The sequence below is a fragment of the Symphalangus syndactylus genome, chromosome 11, assembly GCF_028878055.3.
Source record: "Symphalangus syndactylus isolate Jambi chromosome 11, NHGRI_mSymSyn1-v2.1_pri, whole genome shotgun sequence".
In the NCBI taxonomy this organism is placed as follows: domain Eukaryota; kingdom Metazoa; phylum Chordata; class Mammalia; order Primates; family Hylobatidae; genus Symphalangus; species Symphalangus syndactylus.
Genome location: NC_072433.2, coordinates 67,585,205 through 67,606,414, shown reverse-complemented (window position 1 = coordinate 67,606,414; position 21,210 = coordinate 67,585,205). Strand labels below are relative to the sequence as shown.

At 41.8% G+C, this 21,210-nt stretch overlaps 1 protein-coding gene across 2 annotated transcripts in view; it reads right to left on the bottom strand.

Annotated features, from left to right (window-relative positions):
- Positions 1 to 21,210, bottom strand: part of THBS4 (thrombospondin 4) — a 47,885-nt gene that overhangs the window by 14,698 nt on the left and 11,977 nt on the right. The window contains exons 3-10 of one of the 2 annotated variants that reach the window (XM_055298409.1): positions 12,559 to 12,806; positions 10,287 to 10,395; positions 9,814 to 9,896; positions 9,109 to 9,160; positions 8,695 to 8,897; positions 6,764 to 6,901; positions 3,132 to 3,200; positions 205 to 357 (exon numbers count right to left, since the gene is read on the bottom strand). In XM_055298409.1, the coding sequence (XP_055154384.1) occupies positions 205 to 357; positions 3,132 to 3,200; positions 6,764 to 6,901; positions 8,695 to 8,897; positions 9,109 to 9,160; positions 9,814 to 9,896; positions 10,287 to 10,395; positions 12,559 to 12,806 (1,055 nt within the window). Of the gene's footprint in view, positions 1 to 204; positions 358 to 3,131; positions 3,201 to 6,763; positions 6,902 to 8,694; positions 8,898 to 9,108; positions 9,161 to 9,813; positions 9,897 to 10,284; positions 10,396 to 12,558; positions 12,807 to 21,210 lie in introns of those variants that run through there. The other variant, XM_063612174.1, reaches the window with a different exon arrangement.

The window sequence follows — 21,210 nt, the reverse complement described above, 5'->3', positions numbered from 1 at the left end:
AGAGAAAAGGCAGCTGATGGTTAGATGGATGCCAGACTGCTCCCCACAAACTCAGTGGACCCTGTTCCTATTACACTCCATGCTCATTTAATTGCAATGCTTTCATTTTGGAGTACTTTTACCCCGAAGCACATAGAAACTGGAGAGAGTTGGTGTTAAAAATGGAAGAGGAAAAATGATAGAGGAAGTCAAAAAACAACTTACCACGCATGTCACATCCCCCTGCCTCTCTTCAATGCACTGGGCATTCACACTGCAAGGGTTCAGCTCTAGGTTTCTGCAGTTTCTTTCCGCTTTGCATCCCCTTATCTGATCACCAGTATACCCTGGCTTACAAGGCCCACAGCGGTAAGATCCCTGCAAGGAACAAAGATCGGGTGATGAGCTGAAAGCTGTGGGCAAAGGTACAGTTTGAGCAAAGGTACAGTTATTGTGTATATTTTCACAGGTACTCATTGCTGGCAGGAATCAGGCAACAGACCCATGCCTTCCTCTCTGCTTACATGTAAGATCATGTGAATGTTGATGAAAACACCATCAGACTGGAGGCTGTGTCTGGCCACTCAGACAAAGAAGGAATAGAAGTGAGGGAAGAAGGCTGGACTGTGAACCAATGACACTGAGTTGCCCGTGCCACCGTGGAGGGCATAGGGGACAGGCCAAAAGTTCCAGTGAAGTCCTGGGAGAAGTTTACTCTGGGGACAGGGAGATGATCTGCTTAAAAAGCAAGTTAATTTTTCTTCTTTCTGTTCCTTGGCTCTTTTACAACGGAATGACAAAGGAATGGGTGCACAGAGAAATGCTGGTGGCCTGCATTGAGAATTTCTGATGAGGTAGGCTGAGAAACTGACAAATGAGCTGTCAGCTCCACTGCAATGACACTTCAGGGGCCAGGTTTTTTTAGCTTTTATATATATAATATATATTATTACACTGCACTATATATGTAATATATATTATATATTATACAATATGTATAAAAATCAAAATTAAAATTTTCATCTTCGTTGAGGTATAATTGACAAAACTGAATATATTTAAAGTGTGCAGTGTGATGATGTGATATACGTATACATTGTGAAATGATTACCACAGTCAGTTAAGTAACACATCCATCAACTCACAGTTACCTTCCTTTTTTTGTTTTTTTCCAGTGAGAACACTTAAGATCTGCTCTCTTAGCAGATTTCGTATATATAATACAGTACTAACTACAGTCACCATGCTGTACATTAGATCTTTTTCATCTTATGCAGTTTTGTTGGCATAAAATTTACAGATCGTAAAAGACATCCATTTGAAGTATACAATTTAATGATTTAAGTCACTCACAACCTCTTAATTGCCAAATCCAAAGCATGATTTCCAATGACCTGTCTCGATCTCTCAGCCTCCCTGGCTGTGCTGTCAGCTGCTCCTTTTTCTGGCTTCTGCTCATTTTCCTTGGCCTAGTCCTTCATTTTTGGGGTTTCCTGGAGTTCTATTTACTGTCTTCTTTCCTTCTCTCTAGGTGGCTCAGTTATTACCTTTACACCAAGATCTTGCAAATCTATTTGCAGACTACTTTGTTCTGGTAAAAGCTGAGAAGCAGCCAGGCGCAGTGGCTCACACTTGTAATCCCAGCACTTTGGGAGGCCGAGGCAGGCGGATCACGAGGTCAGGAGATCGAGACCACAATGAAACGCCGTCTCTACTAAAAATACAAAAAAATTAGCCGGGCGTGGTGGCGGGCGCCTGTAGTCACAGCTACTCGGAGAGGCTGAGGCAGAAGAATGGCGTGAACCCGGGAGGCGGAGCTTGCAGTGAGCCGAGATTGCACCACTGCACTCCAGTCTGGGCAACAGAGCAAGACTCCGTCTCAAAAAAAAAAAAAAAAAAAAAAAAAGCTGAGAAGCAATAAATCCCCATCTATTCCTAAGCAATATAGCATTGTGGAGAAGAACTCAGGCTCTGTAGCCAACCTGGAAGATGTGTGACCTTAGTCTAAATACGTAACATTTCTTTTTTTTCTTTTTGGAGACAGGGTCTCCCTCTGTCACCCAGACTAGAGTGCAGTGGCGATCACAGCTCACTGTAGCCTCAAACTACTCTTGTACCAAAATGATCCTTCAGCCTCCTGAGGAGCTGGGACTATAGGCATGCTCCACCATGCCTGGACTTAATGATGTAATATTTCTGTCCCTCAGTTTCTTCAGTTGTAAAATGGGGATAATAATAATCCCTGTTTATGAGGTTGTTGTGAGGATTAAAATAAGTGACTTGATAAACGTAAAGTGCTTTTACTTACAAGGAAACAAGGAATCTAGAGGTTGGATAACTTTCAAATAGTCATACACACAATCAGTAGTTCTTTTCTTGATAGTCAACTCTGGTACATCTCTCATCTTGGACACAGTTTGACAGGAACTTTCAGAAATAAAACCCATATCTGAATACTTAAGTTGTAGGCATCCCTAAGTGCTAAGCACTTCAATTTAATACAATGAAAAGTTTTTTTTTTCTTTTTTTTTTTTTTGAGATGGAGTCTTGCTCTGTCGCCCAGGCTGGAGTTCAGTGGTGCGATCTCAGCTCACTGCAAGCTCCGCCTCCTGGGTTCATGTCATTCTCATGCCTCAGCCTCCAGAGTAGCTGGGACTACAGGCACCCGCCACCAGGCCCGGCTAATTTTTTTTTGTATTTTTAGTAGAGATGGGGTTTCACCGTGTTAGCCAGGATGGTCTCGATCTCCTGACCCCATGATTGAAAAGTTTTATGAAAATAAATAATGCCATTTGGGGACTGTGTAGTCACCAGTAAAATACTGAACTATTAACTATGAAGCTCTTCACAATTTTAAAATACAGGAGTACTAATTTATTCAATAAATAGTTATCTAATAGCCTAATATTGCAACTTTGATAGAAAATAAAGAACAAACTTGGCACTTATAAAATTGTTCTTACATAAAAATTACTTATAAAACCACTCATATTAAACACTATTTCAGCACAAACTTTTGCCTTTATTCTGCCAATATTCGAATATATTATGCCAACATGTTCTAGGTGTGTTTGGAAGCTATGATCTATAAACATACACTTGTTTTAATAACCAGTTCTGCTTTGATAACAACAGCTGTGAGAAATACTTACCAAAGTATTAACGCAGATCGAGTTGGGAACGCACGCTCCATTTCGACACTCATCAATGTCAGTGCAGACCTAGTGCAGAAAAGTTCAGAGAAAGTTTAGCGAGACATGCTGCTTAAATAGAAATGCAAATCTCCTTTGTTTTGCTATCTTTGTGTGAAATGAAGATGCAGAATTTCGGGTAGAATGGTAATCTGAGGGTTATTTGTGCCATCTCCCTTGCATTTATACCAGTTTGTACTTAATCTAATTGCAAATGAGAATTGCTTTCATGGTATTGAAAGTTATTCAGAAAAGACAACTTGTGTAATTCATCCGTTCCACCACCTTTTTAGGTTAGGAAAGTTTTATTTATTTTTTATCTTGCTTGGGACTCAATGTAGTTCTCCTATATGAGGATTCTTAGCTTTTTTCAATTCTGGAACATTCTCAGCTTCCCCCGACTGCTTTCTAGTCTTTCTTTGGAACTACAATTGGATGAATATCGAACTTTCTTGTTAATATCTTCTTTTGACTCCTAACCTCTTGTTTATATGCTCCATGTTGTTATTTCTCTGTGCTGCATTCTAGATGATTTCTTTAGACTCACCTCCTAGCCTATGAATTCCCTGCTAAGCTGTGTCTAATCTGTTTTGCCCATCTATTAAGTTCAACAATTTTCCACTGATAAAACTTTTATTTGTCTGTTTTACAAACTTATCTGTTTTTCTCACATTGCCCTGTGCTTTTTTGTTGTTGTTGTTGAGACAGGGTCTCACTCTGTCGCTCAGGCTGGAGTGCAGTGGCATGATCACAGCTCATGGCAGCCTCGACCTCCCAGACTCAGGTGATCCTCCCACCTCAACCTCCCAAGGTAGCTGAGACCACAGGCATGCACCATCACACCCGGCTAATTTTTTTGTGTGTATTTTTTGTAGAGATGGGATTTTGCCATGTTGTCCAGTTGGGGCATTGTCCTATTCTTTAAGTATGGTATTTATTTCTTTACTTTTTTATATTTACTTTGCATTTATCATGTTTCCTCATGGTAGTTTCTTTATATAAACTGCCATTTTTGTTTATGAGCATATCTTCAGTAGCCCAAATTTTGCCTGTGGGCATTCCATTGGCCCTGAATTTTGGCGTGTCTTTACAGAGTGGTGTGCCTTTGACTTGAGTCAGAGCCCTGGGGATTTCGCTTCTTCATGGCTGGTTATTAATTTTTTGGCTTGTGTTTCTGCATTATATGTATAACAGATTTGGAACTCATAACTGTATGTGGTACAAGTGTAGTGCTTTGATTTGTTGTGGGCAATTTTCATTTTTGTCAACCATGTCTTAAAGCTGAAGTCAAGCTTCTTTGTTGTTTCTTAGGGCTAATAAAGGTTTCCTGTCTCCTTGTAATGGATAGGGTGGTTCTTTGAGGGTTCTGGACTTATGTAGGGGTGTTAGGCCTTTCCAAAGTTCTCAGACTACATTGCTGCATCCACTCCACACAGGTGGTAAAAGCCAGGTCCCTGTTACTAAGACCTGGACCCAACTCCAACCTCCCAGGATCTGCTGTGGCATCAGCTCTAGTCACAGTTCTGGCTTTGAGTTTTCTCTTTGTTTCTGGACACTGCGCCATTTCCTTTTATTTTCTTTGACTTTGGAATGCAGTAACATTTGCTGTTAAATTTAACAAGGTGGCTCCCTTCCACTTCAGTTCTGTCTGCCATGTTACTGGAAATCTATTGAGAAGCACTCCTTACTACCTTACACCAAGTACCTTATGTTTCCTTGGTTTGTTCTTAGAGATTTCATCTTTAGAGGACTCTAACAGCTTCTTATCATTCCTATATGTCTAGCTGGCCTCCCTTTTCTGTCTAAAAAATCATGCCCTCCAAGGACTTCATGACTAAAACACCTAAAGCAATGGCAACAAAAGCCAAAATTGACAAATGGGATCTAATTAAACTAAAGAGCTTCTGCACAGCAAAAGAAACCACCATCAGAGTGAACAGACAACCTACAGAATGGGAGAACATTTTTACAATCTATCCATCTGACAAAGGGCTAATATCCAGAATCTACAAAGAACTTAAACAAATTTATAGGAAAAAATCAAACAACCCCATCAAAAAGTGGGCAAAGGATATGAACAGACACTTCTCAAAAGAAGACAGTTATGCAGCCAACAGACACATGAAAAAATGCTCATCATCCCTGGCCATCAGAGAAATGCAAATCAAAACCACAATGAGATACCATCTCACACCAGTTAGAATGGAGATCATTGAAAAGTCAGAAAACAATAGGTGCTGAAGAGGATGTGGAGAAATAGGAACACTTTTACACTGTTGATGGGACTGTAAACTAGTTCAACCATTGTGGAAGACAGTGTGGCGATTCCTCAAGGATCTAGAACTAGAAATTACCATTTGACCCAGCCATCCCATTACTGGGCATATACCCAAAGGATTATAAATCATGCTGCTATAAAGACACACGCACACATATGTTTATTGCAGCACTATTCACAATAGCAAAGACTTGGAACCAACCGAAATGTCCACCAGTGATAGACTGGATTAAGAAAATGTAGCACATATACACCATGGAATACTATGCAGCCATAAAAAGGATGAGTTCATGTCGTTTGTAGGGACATGGATGAAGCTGGAAACCATCATTCTGAGCAAACTATCGCAAGGACAGAAAACCAAACACCACACATTCTCACTCTTAGTTGGGAATTGAACAATGAGAACATTTGGACACAGGGTGGGGAATGTCACACACCAGGGCCTGTCATGGGGTAGGGGTAGGGGGGAGGGATAGCGTTAGGAGATATACCTAATGTAAATGACAAGTTAACAGGTGCAGCACACCAATATGGCACATGTATACATATGTAACAAACCTGCACATTGTGCATATGTAACCTAGAACTTAAAGTATAACAATAATTAAAAAAAATCATGCCCTCTAGAACCCTTTGATAGGCAGCTAGGAAATAATAAACCCCTGCCCTTCTTCAAAGCTAATAATTTCCCTAAGGTAGTAAAATATATTTATAGAACAACCATTTTTAAGGGCTAAAAACATCAAAAAGGATTTCACAGTCAGTTAAATAATGACCAGGATATAGTAGAGCATTTGGAAATAAGTGGAGACTGTCAAATACTCAAGTGCTTTATGACAATTTATAGCTTACATAAGAAAAAGGGGAGGTTGCTTTGGGGGATTATTTCTACTCTTAAAATCCCCTCATCTCTGAAACAGCTTCGGATTGGCAACAATGACTCTACAAAAGTGACCTAATTTTTCAAAGCTTTTGTCTCCCTGGTTCTCAACTTATTCTGCAGGACAAAATGTTCAACGGCTATCAACAAATTATGAAATTATGAAATTATGCCAATAGCCATATTACCCCATTTACTGTTTTTCTAGAGATACTCTATTATCTCATCTTAAATACTTCCTCCCTTCTAGATTTTATAAATGTAAATACTCAGAAACAGTTGAAAAACTTCCTAATTTGCTCATTTTGCACCATGACATTCCACATGGCCTTGGCTGCTCATGGAGGTAAAGGGTTATACCGAAGAGGTGGGAACCAACCACAGTTGTTTTGTTAAGATGAGAAATGAATAGAAACCATGACTTCAGCCTACCTGCTTGTTTGACTTGGCAAAACTGATCCCAACACCCTGCACCATGGGCCCTGTGAAGCCCACTGGGCAGGCGTCACATCTGAAGCCAGGAGACAAATTTATGCAGCGCACGCCTGGGTAGCAGGGATGGTATTTGCACTGGAGACAAAAAAGTTCAAAGTCTTTAGCCACACTGAGAAAACACTCTCAAACTTTTCTTCATCTATTTGCACATACTTGTTTAGTCATTTAACTATCTTTTGGTGGAAAAAATAATAAAAGGAAATAAAGGCTTCCAACTCCATTTACCCACTGAATCCCTGACCACACAATCTGAGGTTGCTTTTTAGTAGGCTTTGCTGTGTTGTAGAATAATGGCACATCCATGTTGAAAGGGTCCTTGATATTAACCAGCCTACCTCTCAATGTAATAAGCCCCCTGATAGTCTGACATGGAATTTGCAAATCTCTGTGAAAGGACTATGTCCCTGGACTGCTTAGCTGGCTGTTAGATGCCTCCAAAAGCATCAGCAAAACTACTCAATCAGGAAGACCTCAAGAAGGCAAAGCCAGGGCCGGTGCCTCTTCAGTACCACATAATCCCTCAGGGTCTGTGCCTGCCTCCTGTCAAGTCCATGCTATTCCAAGGCTCTAGGGATCTTGGAGATTTTTTTTTTTTAAACCACTTCAACTAATGTAAAAAACATGACCACTTCCTGCCCTTTCAGAAAGGGGAAAATTCCAGCTCACAGATAAAAACCAGATGCAGTTCAGTGAAATGTATGCAGATGTTTCTCCAATTGAGGGATTACTAGAGACCATATTAATTGCTTACTACTAGGGAAGGTAATCAGCTGAGTGTTACTAAGGTTACCACGGGCCTGCAGGAGCCCCAGGGAGCCAGTGTGCCTAAGTTCCCTACCTGCATCTCTCCCCTGCGCTTCTCCTTTCAGCCTTCCTTGGGCTGGGTGGGAGGAGAAAGGCACATTGAAGGCACATTTTGGTGGCAGCCTTGCTACCTGCTATGAACACTACTTTGCAACTGGACTGGTGATTGCCTAACCATGTTGTTTTTTTTTTTTTTTTCTTTTTTTTTTTTTGAGACACGGTTGTGCCCAGGCTAGAGTGCAGTGGTGCCATCATGGCTCACTGCAGCCTCAACCTCCTGCCTCAGGCAATCCTCCTACTTCATCTTCCAGAGTAGCTGGGACCACAGGCACATGCCACCATGCCCAGGTAATTATCATATTTTTTGTAGAGATAGGATTTTTTCTTGTTGCCCAGGCTGGTCTCAAACTCCTGGGCTCATGTGATCCTCCTGCCTCAGCCTCCCAAAAAAGTGTTGAGATTGCAGGCTTCAGCCACTAGGCCTGGCCTGCCTAACCAGGGTCTTGAAACAGTCTCTTCTGGGGCTCTGCCAGCCGGTCAAACAGCTGGTATTTGCTGGATGTGCCTCCTCTGGGGCCCTCCCTGGTCACGTTTAGTTACTAATAGGTTACAGGGCCTCCCCCTTGTTGGTGTGAGATTCCCCTCTGCTCCTTTATTTTAGGAAGCCTGAAGAAATCCATGGTGACTCCTGAAATATACCCTTAGAAAAGTCCTCCCCTTCCATATTTGCAAAAGTGGGGGAAAAACAAAATTGTAGCACAGACTACTTAAGAGAAATAACCAATGCAAATGTCAGTGTGTAAAGCAGAAACCTCAGCACTGTAGCCAATGGACCAGTAGAAGAGTTGGAAACACAGAGGAAAAATGACAAATGCAGCCATAACCTTGGGTCATGTCTCCTTCCGCCGTCCCTGTGTCTCAGGGTCTCCAAGCAAGTGGTTTTTCGATGGAGCCTGGAGGACAGCCCAAGTCAGCCCTTAATCATCAGCTTGGCTTCTTTTTCCAAAAGCTGCAGGGTGAGGAGGATACTTAGGGATCCCCTCCCTGTCTAAGTGAACTTTTACCTCATCAACATCAATACAGGTGATCCCATTTCCTGTGTAGCCCTCGGGGCAGAGCCCACACTGGAAGCCATCTCTGCTGTCGGTACATTGGACACCTCGGAAACATGGGTTGGAGTCACACCGACGAGGTGGGCGTGTTGGCGGTGCAGGGGGCGCCGGGGGCACCACTGTGCTTGGAGTTGGAGACTGAAACTTGAGAGGACCTAGAGAAAAACAATCATCCACAGGCGTATTCACCGCCAGGAAGATATACGGAAGGCAAAACAAAATTTAGTTTCCTATTGAACTTTTCCTCCCTCCCCTCCAACTATGTGGTAGATCTTCAGAAACTGCGGTCAACACAGCCTCACCACAAGCCCTTCATCAGCCTGCATCATCCGACTCAGGCGAGCCCATTACTAGAAAAGCACTTACCGCAAGCCTGGCATTCAGCTATGGTGTTTCGCAAAAATGATGTTTCCTTAACCTTTAAAAATGAGAAGGGGAAAAAAGGATTGAAAAGGAATGCCTGATATCATCCAGGAATGAAAGAATCCATGTGGAGCTATCTATGTAACACTTTTTTTTTTTTTTTTTTTTTTTGTGACAGTCTCAGTCTGTCGCCCAGGCTGGAGTGCAGTGGCACAATCTTGGCTCACTGCAAGCTCTGCCTCCCGGGTTCCAGCGATTCTCCTGCCTCAGCCTCCTGAGTAGCTGGGATTACAGGCATGCACCACCATGCCTGGTTAATTTTTGTATTTTTAGGACAGACGGGGTTTCACCATGTTGTTCAGGCTGGTCTCGAACTCCTGACCTCATGATCCGCCCATCTCAGCCTCCCAAAGTGCTGGGATTACAGGCGTGAGGCACCTCACCTGGCTCTCTGTAACACTTCTTACAGTAGCGTTAGCAGCCCTTGATGGCTCCCGCTCTGCTTAGAGCCATGGTGTGTTCATCATGAGTTTGGCCCCCATTTCCAGAGAACTTCCAGCACAGCCCTGGTGTGCGGGGCTGCATGGGCCCCCGGAAATCTGGTTCAGAGGCCGCCCCCATGCCTGGGCAGGCCTGCAGCTCCACTAGCTTGTGGGGAGCTGCTCTGAGAAGACCAGGGCTTTTCTGATGATATGTCCCGCTTGTTACCTGCTGTCTCAGAAGGTCCTTCACCTCTCCCAGGAGTTGGTTTAATTGTGTCATTTGACCCAAAAACTGCCGGTTAAAGTCCCCTGCAGGAACAGCAAAAGGCAAAGAGTTTTCAGCCAGTGATGGTCATTTCTAAGTGACTCAAAATCAAATTATTCCCCAGGAAATCATCATGACAAGATGATTCAAAAACCCAGAATATTTGAATTTAATTTGGGGTAATTTCTTTAATTCAGCTAAAATAAAATGATAATGATGCCACTGACTAAGTCTAAATTCATGTGAATCATAAAAATAAAAGCATAATGAAAATATTCCTTGCCCTGGATTTTGTTCAAGAGCCCGATTTTCATAGATACGTTTTGTTGGGCTGCTCTGTTGACAGTCCCACTTTTCGGTGATGGGACTCAGCCTATTCAGGGTCTTTGGAGTTTGTGTTGATGAAGGTATGCAAACTGCCCAAGAGCCCACACCTGTGCCTGTGGCAGCCAGCGGTTCACTCTGCTGCAGGAAGCAGTCTTGCAGGCTGGCCACCTGGAACAGTGAGCCTCTCACCACCAGCTTCAGCTCTTCCAAGAAGTCCTGGAAGAAATCACATTCATACCACAGATTGCTGACACTGTTCAAAAGCCAATGTGCTTGCCTACTCACGCAATTTTCATAATCAAGTAGTCCTGTATACTTGGACCCTCTGACATCTTACATAATTTTGTAGGATCACATTTTTTCCTAAAGCCTGCCAGCCCTATCTTTTTGACTAAAGTGAATATGTAAGTAGCCAGTAGCCTAGGAAAATGCTGGCATTGTCACCAAGAGGGCTGAGAAAACAAAAGGCTCTTTTCCTACATGGCAAAGGAGTTATTTTGTGACAGGAGCCTCTTAAGAATTGTCTGTAATTTGTTTATGGAATTTAGATCATAATAAATAAGGTGTTAACCCCAATTTTAAGCAGTATTATTTTTTGGATGTCTTAGCTCAAGGGTCTAGAAAAGCCTCTGATTTCTTTGGATATGAGAATGAATAAATGATATCTTCTATGATCATTAGGTAGTTGGCATCATATTTTTACATTACGGGTTGATATTATTCATTGTTAGTCAAAAAGTCAATTTCCTTGCCCTTTTATCTTGTGAATTCTGCTTGCAATCACTTTTATTATATCTATATACAACAAAACGTTTATGTTAACTGCCAAAGTCATCATCCTTATTTTAGAAATGAGCACAACTAAGGATTTTCAGAGGAATTCTGCTTTTTGATTTAGCTAAGATTTAGGCAACATGTGCTGTTTAACACATATTGTATTGGACATCAGACTATAATCTCCGCAGTCAGGAAAATGACTGGCTTTGCCCACCATGGTAGCACTAATGCCTAGAATGTGCCTATTTGTTGACTGACTGAATGAGTGAGTGGGTGACTAGGAGACTGAGCCACTGTGATCACTACCATGGTCTAAGGAGGTAGAGCTTCTGAGAAAATTCCAGTAAGTACAGTTTCTGATGACTTTGTCAGGGCTGAGTCCTGACTTTTAGAAATTGACTTATTTGGTGGTGAACACTAATTTCTGAAATGAGCAGTGACACAATTTCTGACTGTCATTCTGATTATGTGTGCTACTTTGGGGATGCAGAAATAGAGTTTAGCATATCTTTCTATTTTTTTCCGTATGTAAATCTACATTAAAAATCTCTCTATAGATGACTGAAAAACAAAAATCCCCAAAAACCTTGGATTTTAGCTTTCTTGGAATTTCGGATTAAAAATGCCTCCTGTTGTTCAAGCGCAAAACTTCTAGGATCAGATTCATAGTTTTTATATTACTATCTAAAACTGCACAGCATTCCTACTTGCAATGGAAATTATTGTTTACACCCTGCTTCTCTGTACAAAGGGCTCAGAGTAGCTTGTAACTAAAGCATATATTAATATAATGAATTAACAAATGGAAAGTGAGGATTGAGAGGTAGCAGACAAAAGTAATGTGGGCCATTATAGATGAACATAGTTACTGATTTGACATTAGCTTATATATAGTGGATGAAATTCAGGAACTTTAACCAGTTATACGTTATTGGAAAGGACAAAGAATACTAGTTCTTTATAGAAAACAAAGCACTGCCTAGCACAAAATTCTAAAAGAAATGTATGCGGCAATTTCTACAGCAAGTGCAATGACAGAATAATAAAAATACCATCAACATGGAGTAAAACAGAAGACAGAGGTGATGGTATCTTAAGACCAAATGCAGCTAAGCTAAGCTCCCTTTTGTTAGTGGACGTTCTGACAAGACCTGTGAAAATGCTGTTATGAAAGCTTGGCAGTTTCCAATCATTCTTTTTTATTTTCATTATAGAAAATTGAAAATAGATAATGTCATCACCCTGAGGTAGTTATTTTTACCTTTGCCCTTCCTTTCCAACGTTACAATTGTATCCAGAGTCTCTACTTATCATTGAAAGCACAAGCTCTCAATTTTGGCATCACATTAGAATTGGTGTTTTAAAAATATGCTGATGCCCCTAGCATAAAAATATGCTAGGCCCCACCTGACAGATTCGGATTCAGTTTGTCTTAGGGGCAGCCCCCTATCACTTGCTTTTCAAGCTCCCCAGGTGATTCTGATATGCAAGCGGCATTAGACCCACTGACCTGCAGCAGGAATTTCTCAGGACACTCCTCTGCGCTCCCTAGGCACTGGCAGCTCATTTTTCCACTTCAGAGAATGGTTTCTGGGTTCCTACCTGTGGCTTCCTCTGGAAAGTCCTCAATTCAATGGTCTCAGGTTTCTGGGAGGGGCCAGCAAAGGCCCTGGGGAGATTGTGAATGGAATCCACCTGGATGCAGTCCAGGTAGAGCTCTAGGGAGCCAGCCCCTCGCTGCAAATTGCTCAGCCTCAGGAGGATCCTGTGCCGCCTTCCGTCTGCCAGCTGCAGGTTGTTGAAAACCACCAAATGCACCTTCCCATCGTTCTTCAGGTAACGGAGGATGGCTGGAAGCAAGCACAGGTCAACAAATGGTGTGATAAGTGGAAGAGGGGGAAGTGGAGGGTCAACAAATGGTGTGGCAAGTGTCCTGTGCTGAACAGCCTCCTGGTAACAAGACTGGGTTGCTGGACGGAATGTGAGTGAGAAATAACCACAAATATTGATTCACCATCTTCTGTGTGCTAGGCACTGTTTCAGGCACTGGGAACCAGCTCTCCTCCTGAGAATGTTTTGTGTTGATGGAGAAACAGACAATATGTGGCAAATTTGAAAATAAACAATACAATTCTCATATAGTGATTAGTACAATGGGCAAGCAGAACCCCATCTGAAAGCAAAGTAAACTCTATGTAAGCTTAGAGTATGAATCCATTCATTCACCAAACAGTTGCTGAGCACTACCATGGGGCTGGGGGCTGTCCTTAGGTGCTTTAAATACTTGATTTCTTCCCTTTTTTTTTTTTTTTTTTTTTTTTTTTTTTTTTTTAAAGACAGGATCTCACTCTGTCCCCCAGGTTGCAGTGCAGTGGGATGATCTCAGCTCACTGCAGCCTCTGCCTCCTAGGCTCAAGTCATCCTTCTATCTTAGCCTCCTAAGTAGTTGGGACCACAGGTGTGAGCCACCACACCCAGCTAATTTATATATTTTTTGTAGAGACAGGGTTTTGCCATGTTGCCCAGGCTGGTCTCGAAATCCTGAGCTCAAGTGATTCACCTGCCTCGGCCTCCCAAAGTGATGGGATTACAGGTGTGAGCCACTGTGCCCAGCCTAAATACTTAATTTCTACTCACTGCAACCAAATGCAATTGGAATAACTATGGATGAGGAAAGTGAGGCTCAGATAAGTGAAGGCACTTGCTCAAGGACATAGGAAGCGGCAGGACTAGAATGTGAACCTGAGTATGGTTCATTCCATGACTAAAGCAATGCTAGACATGCACAGGCCTTAGTCAGCACACATCAAATCGAGTGTAATCTGTCATATCGTCCCTCAGCAACCCATCCCTGAATTTAACAATGCTCAGTTAGATAATTAGAGGTATTGGCTGGGCACAGAGGCTCATGCCTGTAATCCGAGCACTTTGGGAGGCCGAGGTGGGAGAATCGCTTCAGTTCAGGAGTTTGAAATCAAGCTAGGCAACGTAGTTAGACTTCATCTCTGCAAAAAATAAATTTAAAAAAATTGGCCAGGATGGACATGGTGGCTCACGCCTGTAATCCCAGCACTTTGGGAGGCCGAGGAGGGCAGATCATGAGGTCAGGAGTTCAAGACCAGCCTGACCAATATGGTGAAACCCTGTCTCTATTAAAAATACAAAAATTAGCCAGGCATGGTGGTGTTCGCCTGTAGTCCCAGCTACTCAGGAGGCTGAGGCAGGAGAATTGCTTGAACCTGGGAAGCAGAGGTTGCAGTGAGCCAAGATCACACCACTGCACTCCAGCCTGGGTGACAGAGCAAGACTCCATTTCAAAAAAAAAAAAAAAAAAATGGCCAGGTGTGGTGGCACATACTTGTAGTCCCAGCTACTTGGGACACTGAGGTGGAGGATTGCTTGAGCCTGGGGGATTGAGGCTGCAGTGAGCCATGATCGAACCACTGCACTCCAGCCTGGGCAAAAGAGTGATCCCATCTCAAAAAAAAAAAAAGAAAAGAAAAGAAAAGAAAAGGAATCCATGTAAAAGGACTCCCACCTTATTTTCTGTTTCGTTTTGTTTTTCCTATGTGGGTAGCTATTCACATATCTGCTTAAGCCCACATATCTTCTGGTTTTCGGCCTTGTTCTTTTACTCCATTATCGTCCTGAACATGAGGCCCTGAGCTAAAATCTGCTCTTGGAAGCTGACCCTTTGTGAGTGGAGCCCATTGGCTAAAGTTTGCTAGAAAGACCAAAGTGATTTCAGCTAGTGTCTAAACACGCCTCCAGGTGCATCCACAGGTACCATTTCCAAACCCAGCACTTTGGGAGGCCGAGGTGGGCAGATCACGAGGCCAGGAGTTCAAGATCAGCCTGACCAATATGGTGAAACCCTGTCTCTACTAAAAATACAAAAATTAGCCAGGCCTGGCTAATTTTCACCAGAAACAATCCCAGGAACAAGGTCGGAGGCTAATTGCAAATGTTGCTGGATAAGGGAGGTGGTAAACACATCATTGCAGCTGCAAAGCTCCGGCCAGTCTTCAGCTGTCCCAGGGTAGGAAAGCCTTAAGTAGAACTTAAAGTGGACCTTTTCTGGAGGGTAATTTAGTCACATGCATCAGAACCTTAAACATGTGTAAACCCAACAGCCCAGCATTGCCACTTCTAGGAACTAAAACTGAGGAAATTAAAGAACAAAAAAAGAAGCACTTCAGCACTGTCCTGGGTTACAGAAAAAAAAAAAGCAGCACCAAGATGTATGGATGAGAATGTTCGTTTCAGAAATACTTATTGTAATCAACACTTGGCACAACATATATGTCCAAAAGGAGAGGGCTGGCTACTTACAGTATAATCATAAAATGGAATACTATGGAATAGCTGAATATTAAAAACACAAAAAGACATTCCCAGTATTTTGTTAAGTATTTAAAAAAAGGAGGTTATAGGTCAATATGGGTTTAGAAAAAAGTGTGCATGTGTATATATATGTACATATATGTATACATACATACCTAGAAGATTAGAAGAAAATATGTCTACATTAATATGGTTATTTGCTGGGTGTTTGGATGGTATTTTTTTCTTCCTGCTCATCTTCCTTGTTTTAACTTTTCTACAAGAAACAACCATTACTTGTATATAAAAATAATAAAAAGAAATATATTACACATATACACCCAGACTGTGCTGCTGTTAATCTGTGTGATTTGTGGCAAGTAACTTGGACCATTTTTCTCCTCAGGTACCTTTTCTGAAGAGTGTAAATGCCAAGATGGTGCTGCCCACAGATGAACTAGCCAAGAATACCTATTTATGTTGCAGTATCGCCAAAGAAAATAATCACTACAGTGGAACATGAAGGATATATTTTAAGGCTTTCTCCACATTAGACTTTCTAGGTTCATTTTCCCACCCTTCTGAAATCTCACTCGATTTTCCAGTTGACCATAGTCTGAAGAGAGCCAGTTGGTGTGAGGTTCTGTGACCTACAGAGATGGTGGGAGGAGTTAGATGGGAAATCTCTTATGTCGATGTGGTCACCACCACTTGCTTCCTGAGGGAGAAGAATCAGAAAGACCTGGCAAGACAGACTAGCTAGAAGGGCTTTCTGATTCCAGAACAATACTAAGTTTCCTGAAGTAAAGTATTAAATAAATATAAATAAATGGTAAGACGTATATAAATGTGGTATGAAGAGGAAGAAAATAATGGAATGGAGGAAAATAGACACAAATAGAAATTCTAAGGTATTTCTAATCTGGGATAGAACAGAATTCTTCTCCTTTTATTTAATATTAATTGTTGAGAATTCACATGTACCCCTTAAATATGTAAAAATTATTATCAGTAAATATAATTTGTATCTGACAATTTTTTAAATGTTGAGAATTTACAATAGTAACTGCACAGCTGGAAATTAGAACCATATATAGTAACCAAAAGAGGGAGAAATTGAGTCCAAACATACGCACTAACTCAATTTTTTAAAAACTTCTATTACATTACTATTTAGAACAGTTTTGCAAATACCTGTAGTTTTTACAGGCCAAGAAAAATACCACTTGGACCACCAAACTTGAATTAGGTCACACACACACTCACTATCTCCTTATTTCAGTTATGGCCACTACCTCTGTTCTCTACATTAACTGTTTCAGAGCATACACATAGTGGCTTATAACAAAAACTCTTGATTTTTCCTCCTCAAACTAAGATTTCTGTTAAATTCAAAGGAAACATATTTTCTTGGGCATGTTGCCTGCTTTTAACAGGGCTTCACAGGGTATGTGGGCCCTGGTTTATTTTCATAACTAAATAGCTGGGTTTAATTTGATGAATAGTACCTAGTGGGATACTTTATATATAGCAGGTGCACATTAAATGTTGTTAATACAAACTTTCAATGAATAATTCAATGATTGTATTTAAAGCTTTTTATATAGAAAATAAAGTTTAGAGAGCAGCAATTCAACATCTCCTATTGTGTTCATACTCTCATTTAAGTGGATTCTGTACTTCTGCCTTGCTTTTCGTTGCAATGTAACACTCAAATGACAAATCCCTCATGCCCCTAGATCTCATGACAATAGCAAAAGAAAACACAGGCAAGGAAAACCATGGAAACGTCCACCTTCACAATGTCTGTTTGTTAGCAGAAAAATTATCAAGTGCCTTGACATTTCCCATTCTTCACACTTGATCCAATACTCATTTCTCTTATGGCTTCCATTTTTCATTTTCTTTTTTATTGCAAATTCTTTACTTCAGTGCCTCTACACTTATTTTATCATCAGAGCAGTTAGACTACCCAGAGGGCAAGCAGGCTCAGGAAACTCAGCGTTTTCACATCAGTCATATGGAGTCTGGAAAAAGCAGAAAGCTCTGGCCCCAGGAGCCTGCAGCCTTTTGGGTGCGAGTTTTCCTCACCTTCTCCAGAGGCAGCATCATCGGGAAGGGGAAGAGAACAGACAGGGTTCCCTTCCTCTTGCCAGCCCCCTTTCCCGGTGCTCATCTTGCCCTATCTTATCCCAACACATCCACACATAGCAGAAGGAGCAAAACGCAGGGGAAAACACTACAGAGGGAGGAGGATGACCGTTTTGTCCCTCCACGAAGGAAGAAGCAGCCAGGCCCCTGAGGCTAGAACCATCCCACCTCCCGGCTTGACCACACCTCTGCCTGGCCACCACCCTGGAGAGCACTCAGGAAAACAGTCACTGGGTATGAAACTGCCTTTGCCAAATTATAACTCAGGAAATTATGACAGTGAGAGAAATCAGACCTAACCGACTCTATCTGGCTTCTAACACTTAAGCTTTCCTTGTTCATTCCCGGGCATAGGCTGAACTAACTTTGGGAAGGAATTCAGTAGATGGTTTGACTCTGAAGCAAAATTGTTAACAGCCCTTTCCCGAAGACCCCCTTCTTGGCTGGGGACCAGTCTGCCTTTGCAGGACTAATAAATTAGCTACAGGATTAGAAATTACAGTTTAGAGGTCATGCAGCCTCTGGCCCCAAAAGTCTGAACCTACCCAAATTGCTCCTGGGGGTAACATCACTATTGTAAAACCTAACATCAGTGCTTGAGATATTTTGCAGACCCTGCACTGGATGTATCAGCTGACACCACCCAGACCAGTAATCTGGCCCAATCATTTCTGCCATCACACCCAGGAACAGAAGACATTAAGAAAACCTAATTTCGACCCACAATGATTTCATTTCCAACCTGACCAGTCAGCACTCCCCACTTCCCAAGCCCCTACCTGCAAAATTATTTTTAAAAACTCTGATCCCTGAATGCTTGGGGAGACTGATTTGAGTAATAATAAAACTCTGGTCTCCCACACAGCCAGCTCTACGTGTATTACCCTTTCTCCACTGCAATTCCCGTCTTGATAAATGGTTTCTGTGTAGGCAGTGGGCAAGGTGAACCCACTGGGCGGTTCCAGGTACAACTGTTTCTTCAGCTGCAGCACATTGAGTTCGCATCCTCGGTTTTCACTCACCACCAGCTGCACAGGTTTTCTTGGCAATTGCAGCTGGTTATCTTGCAGGGTTAGTACCCAGAATGCAGTGCAGATTGGATTGGAACTGAAGGCTGTCAGTCAGTGGGTGCTCGGATCTCAAACGGTGTCTCTGACTCTGCTCCACCTCTGGGCTTCTCTGTTAGATTCCTGACTCCCCTTCCTACTTTAGGTCTCTTTCTGCACGGACTTTTTGGACTGAGAGATTGAACTTCCTGTAGGACTGTTCTGATCAAGTTATTGCCTTCTCAATGCAAGCAAGCAAATGAAATCCTTCAATAACTCCCTAGTGGATTCTAAATAATGTTTCAACTCCTTATCCCAGGACTGGTCCTAATCTTCCCACCACCTTAAGTCCCTTCATGCTGCCAAGTCTATATCTTACTGATTTTCCCACATCCCATAGTATCTGAGGGCACTACTACAACTACTTATGAAGTGAAAAAAATAGATAAAATAGAGTGTGTCCACTCTGAGTTTTATTACTCATAATTATGTCTTTTTTAAAATGTGGAACACTTTGTTGGTTATATAAATCCTTTCCCTCTAAACATGGCATCTTTGTGTAATTAACAATTTGGTCAGGAGTTTGAGACCAGCCTGGCCAACATGGTGAAACCCTATCTCTACTAAGGATAACAACAACAACAAAAAAAATTAGGCGGGCGTGATGGTGCCTGCCTGTAACCCCAGCTACTTAGGAATGCCTGATTTTACGGCACTGTCCAAAAGCTACATTTCCATGCTTGGGACCAGCCGGACACAGGAACCACATAGCCCAGTCTGATTAAATATGATTTCAGTGACTGGCAGGAGATGAAAAAGCAAGCCCAGGCAATGAAGATTTGAAATATTGCTATCTTCAGAAAGAATTTTCAAAAGATGCTTTTTGAAAAGTGGACCTGGTAGTCAAAAATATTATGATATGTTGAATGTCAAAGTTATGAAGCAGGGTGTCAGCTTTAAAGAACTGGAAATGATAATATTTTGTCTGCTTGGGCAAAGGAGTCCAGAGTGGCCTGGCCTGCAAGCAGCAAACTCACAAAGGTAGTCCGGAGCTCTTTGCTTTGTTTGGCAAATGGCTTTGCTCTTTGGCACTTTTAAACATATGATGGAAGCCATCATTGTCAACCTTTCCTCTTCTTTTTAAATAATTGTACATTTAAAAATTGCCTCCTTGACATTAATGTCTCTTGCGATGGATATTCTTGTTTGCCTTTGCTTATTTATCTTCATGCTCTATACACTAGGTCTTTGTAACTTTAGTGCTTTGGAAATACATATAAAAGGTAAATCAGCAAATCACTTTTTCTGAAAGTACTCTGGGTGACTCCTAGCTGTGATAAATGCAGTCTGTTTCAAAGTTTTCTTACGGCAATTTGAACAAATATAAAGTATACAGAGTATACACACACACACACACACACACACACATCCATCTAGTGAAAGGAAACACAGCAATTATGCTAAACATCTGCAGAGGACTTTATGTTTTGAAAAAGTATGAGATTCATCATAGTATGCAACTATCTAGTAGACAACAAAGCTGTGAGTGTGCACAGAAGCCCAAGGTCATGTTACAGGAGAGAGCTGCAAAGCAATTTCTTAAGCGCCCATGAAACTTCTCTAGCCTTGGTAGAATGACAAAATATTAGCATTATAAGTCATCCAGCTTAATATCTCACTTCACAAATTCCTTCAATAAAAGTGCAGCCTCTACCAGCACATTTCCAGTAACAAGGAACTCATTACTCTGCAGAGAAGTCCATTTCACTTTTGGATCACTCTCCAAGACTTTCCTAATACAGAGCCAATATTTGTTTCCTCTGTCTTCTACCAATGGATCCTAATTTTACTCTTCAGAGCTAGAGAGAGATTTAGTTTGATCTTCATTCCAAATGACATTTTTCAAATATTATTTAAAATTTATTTTTAATTATTTTTATTTTTTTGAAACAAGATCTTGCCCTGTTGCCCAGGCTGGAGTGCAGTGGCATGATCACAGCTCACTGCTGCCTCAAACTCCTGGGTTCAAGTGATCCTCCTGCCACAGCCTCCTGAGCAGCTGGAACTACAGGCATATACCACCAAGCTAGGCTAATTTTTTAAAAAACGTATTTTTGTCTGGGCGCAGTGGCTCATGCCTGTAATCCCAGCACTTTGGGAGGCCGACGTGGGTGGATCACGTGGTCAGGAGTTTGAGACCAGCCTGGCCAACATGGTGAAACCCCATCTCTACTAAGGATAACAACAACAACAAAAAAAATTAGGCGGGCGTGGTGGCGCCTGCCTGTAACCCCAGCTACTCAGGAGGCTGAGGCAGGAGAATCTCTTGCACCTGGGAGATAGAGGTTGCAGTGAGCTGAGATCACGCCATTGCACTCCAGCCTGGGCAACAGGGTGAGACTCTGTCTCAAAAAAAAAAAAAAAAATTATTCCTAATTTTTTACCCAGACTGGTCTTGAATGTGTGGGCTCAAGTGATACTCCTGCCTCAGACTCCCAAAGTGCTGGGATTACACGCATGAGCCACTGCACCTAGCCCTTTTTTCAAATATTGTAAGGCAATTTTCATATTTTTCATGTCTTCTGTCTGGCTCCTTCATTTTTCTAGTTCCTTTAACTTTTCTACTTAAATGTGGTAAAAAACAAAAAACAAAAAACAAAACCAAACAAAACAAAAAAATGGGGTCCAGATAGGTGCTCTTTTGGTGACTCTTTTCAAGGTAATCTTTGACTTG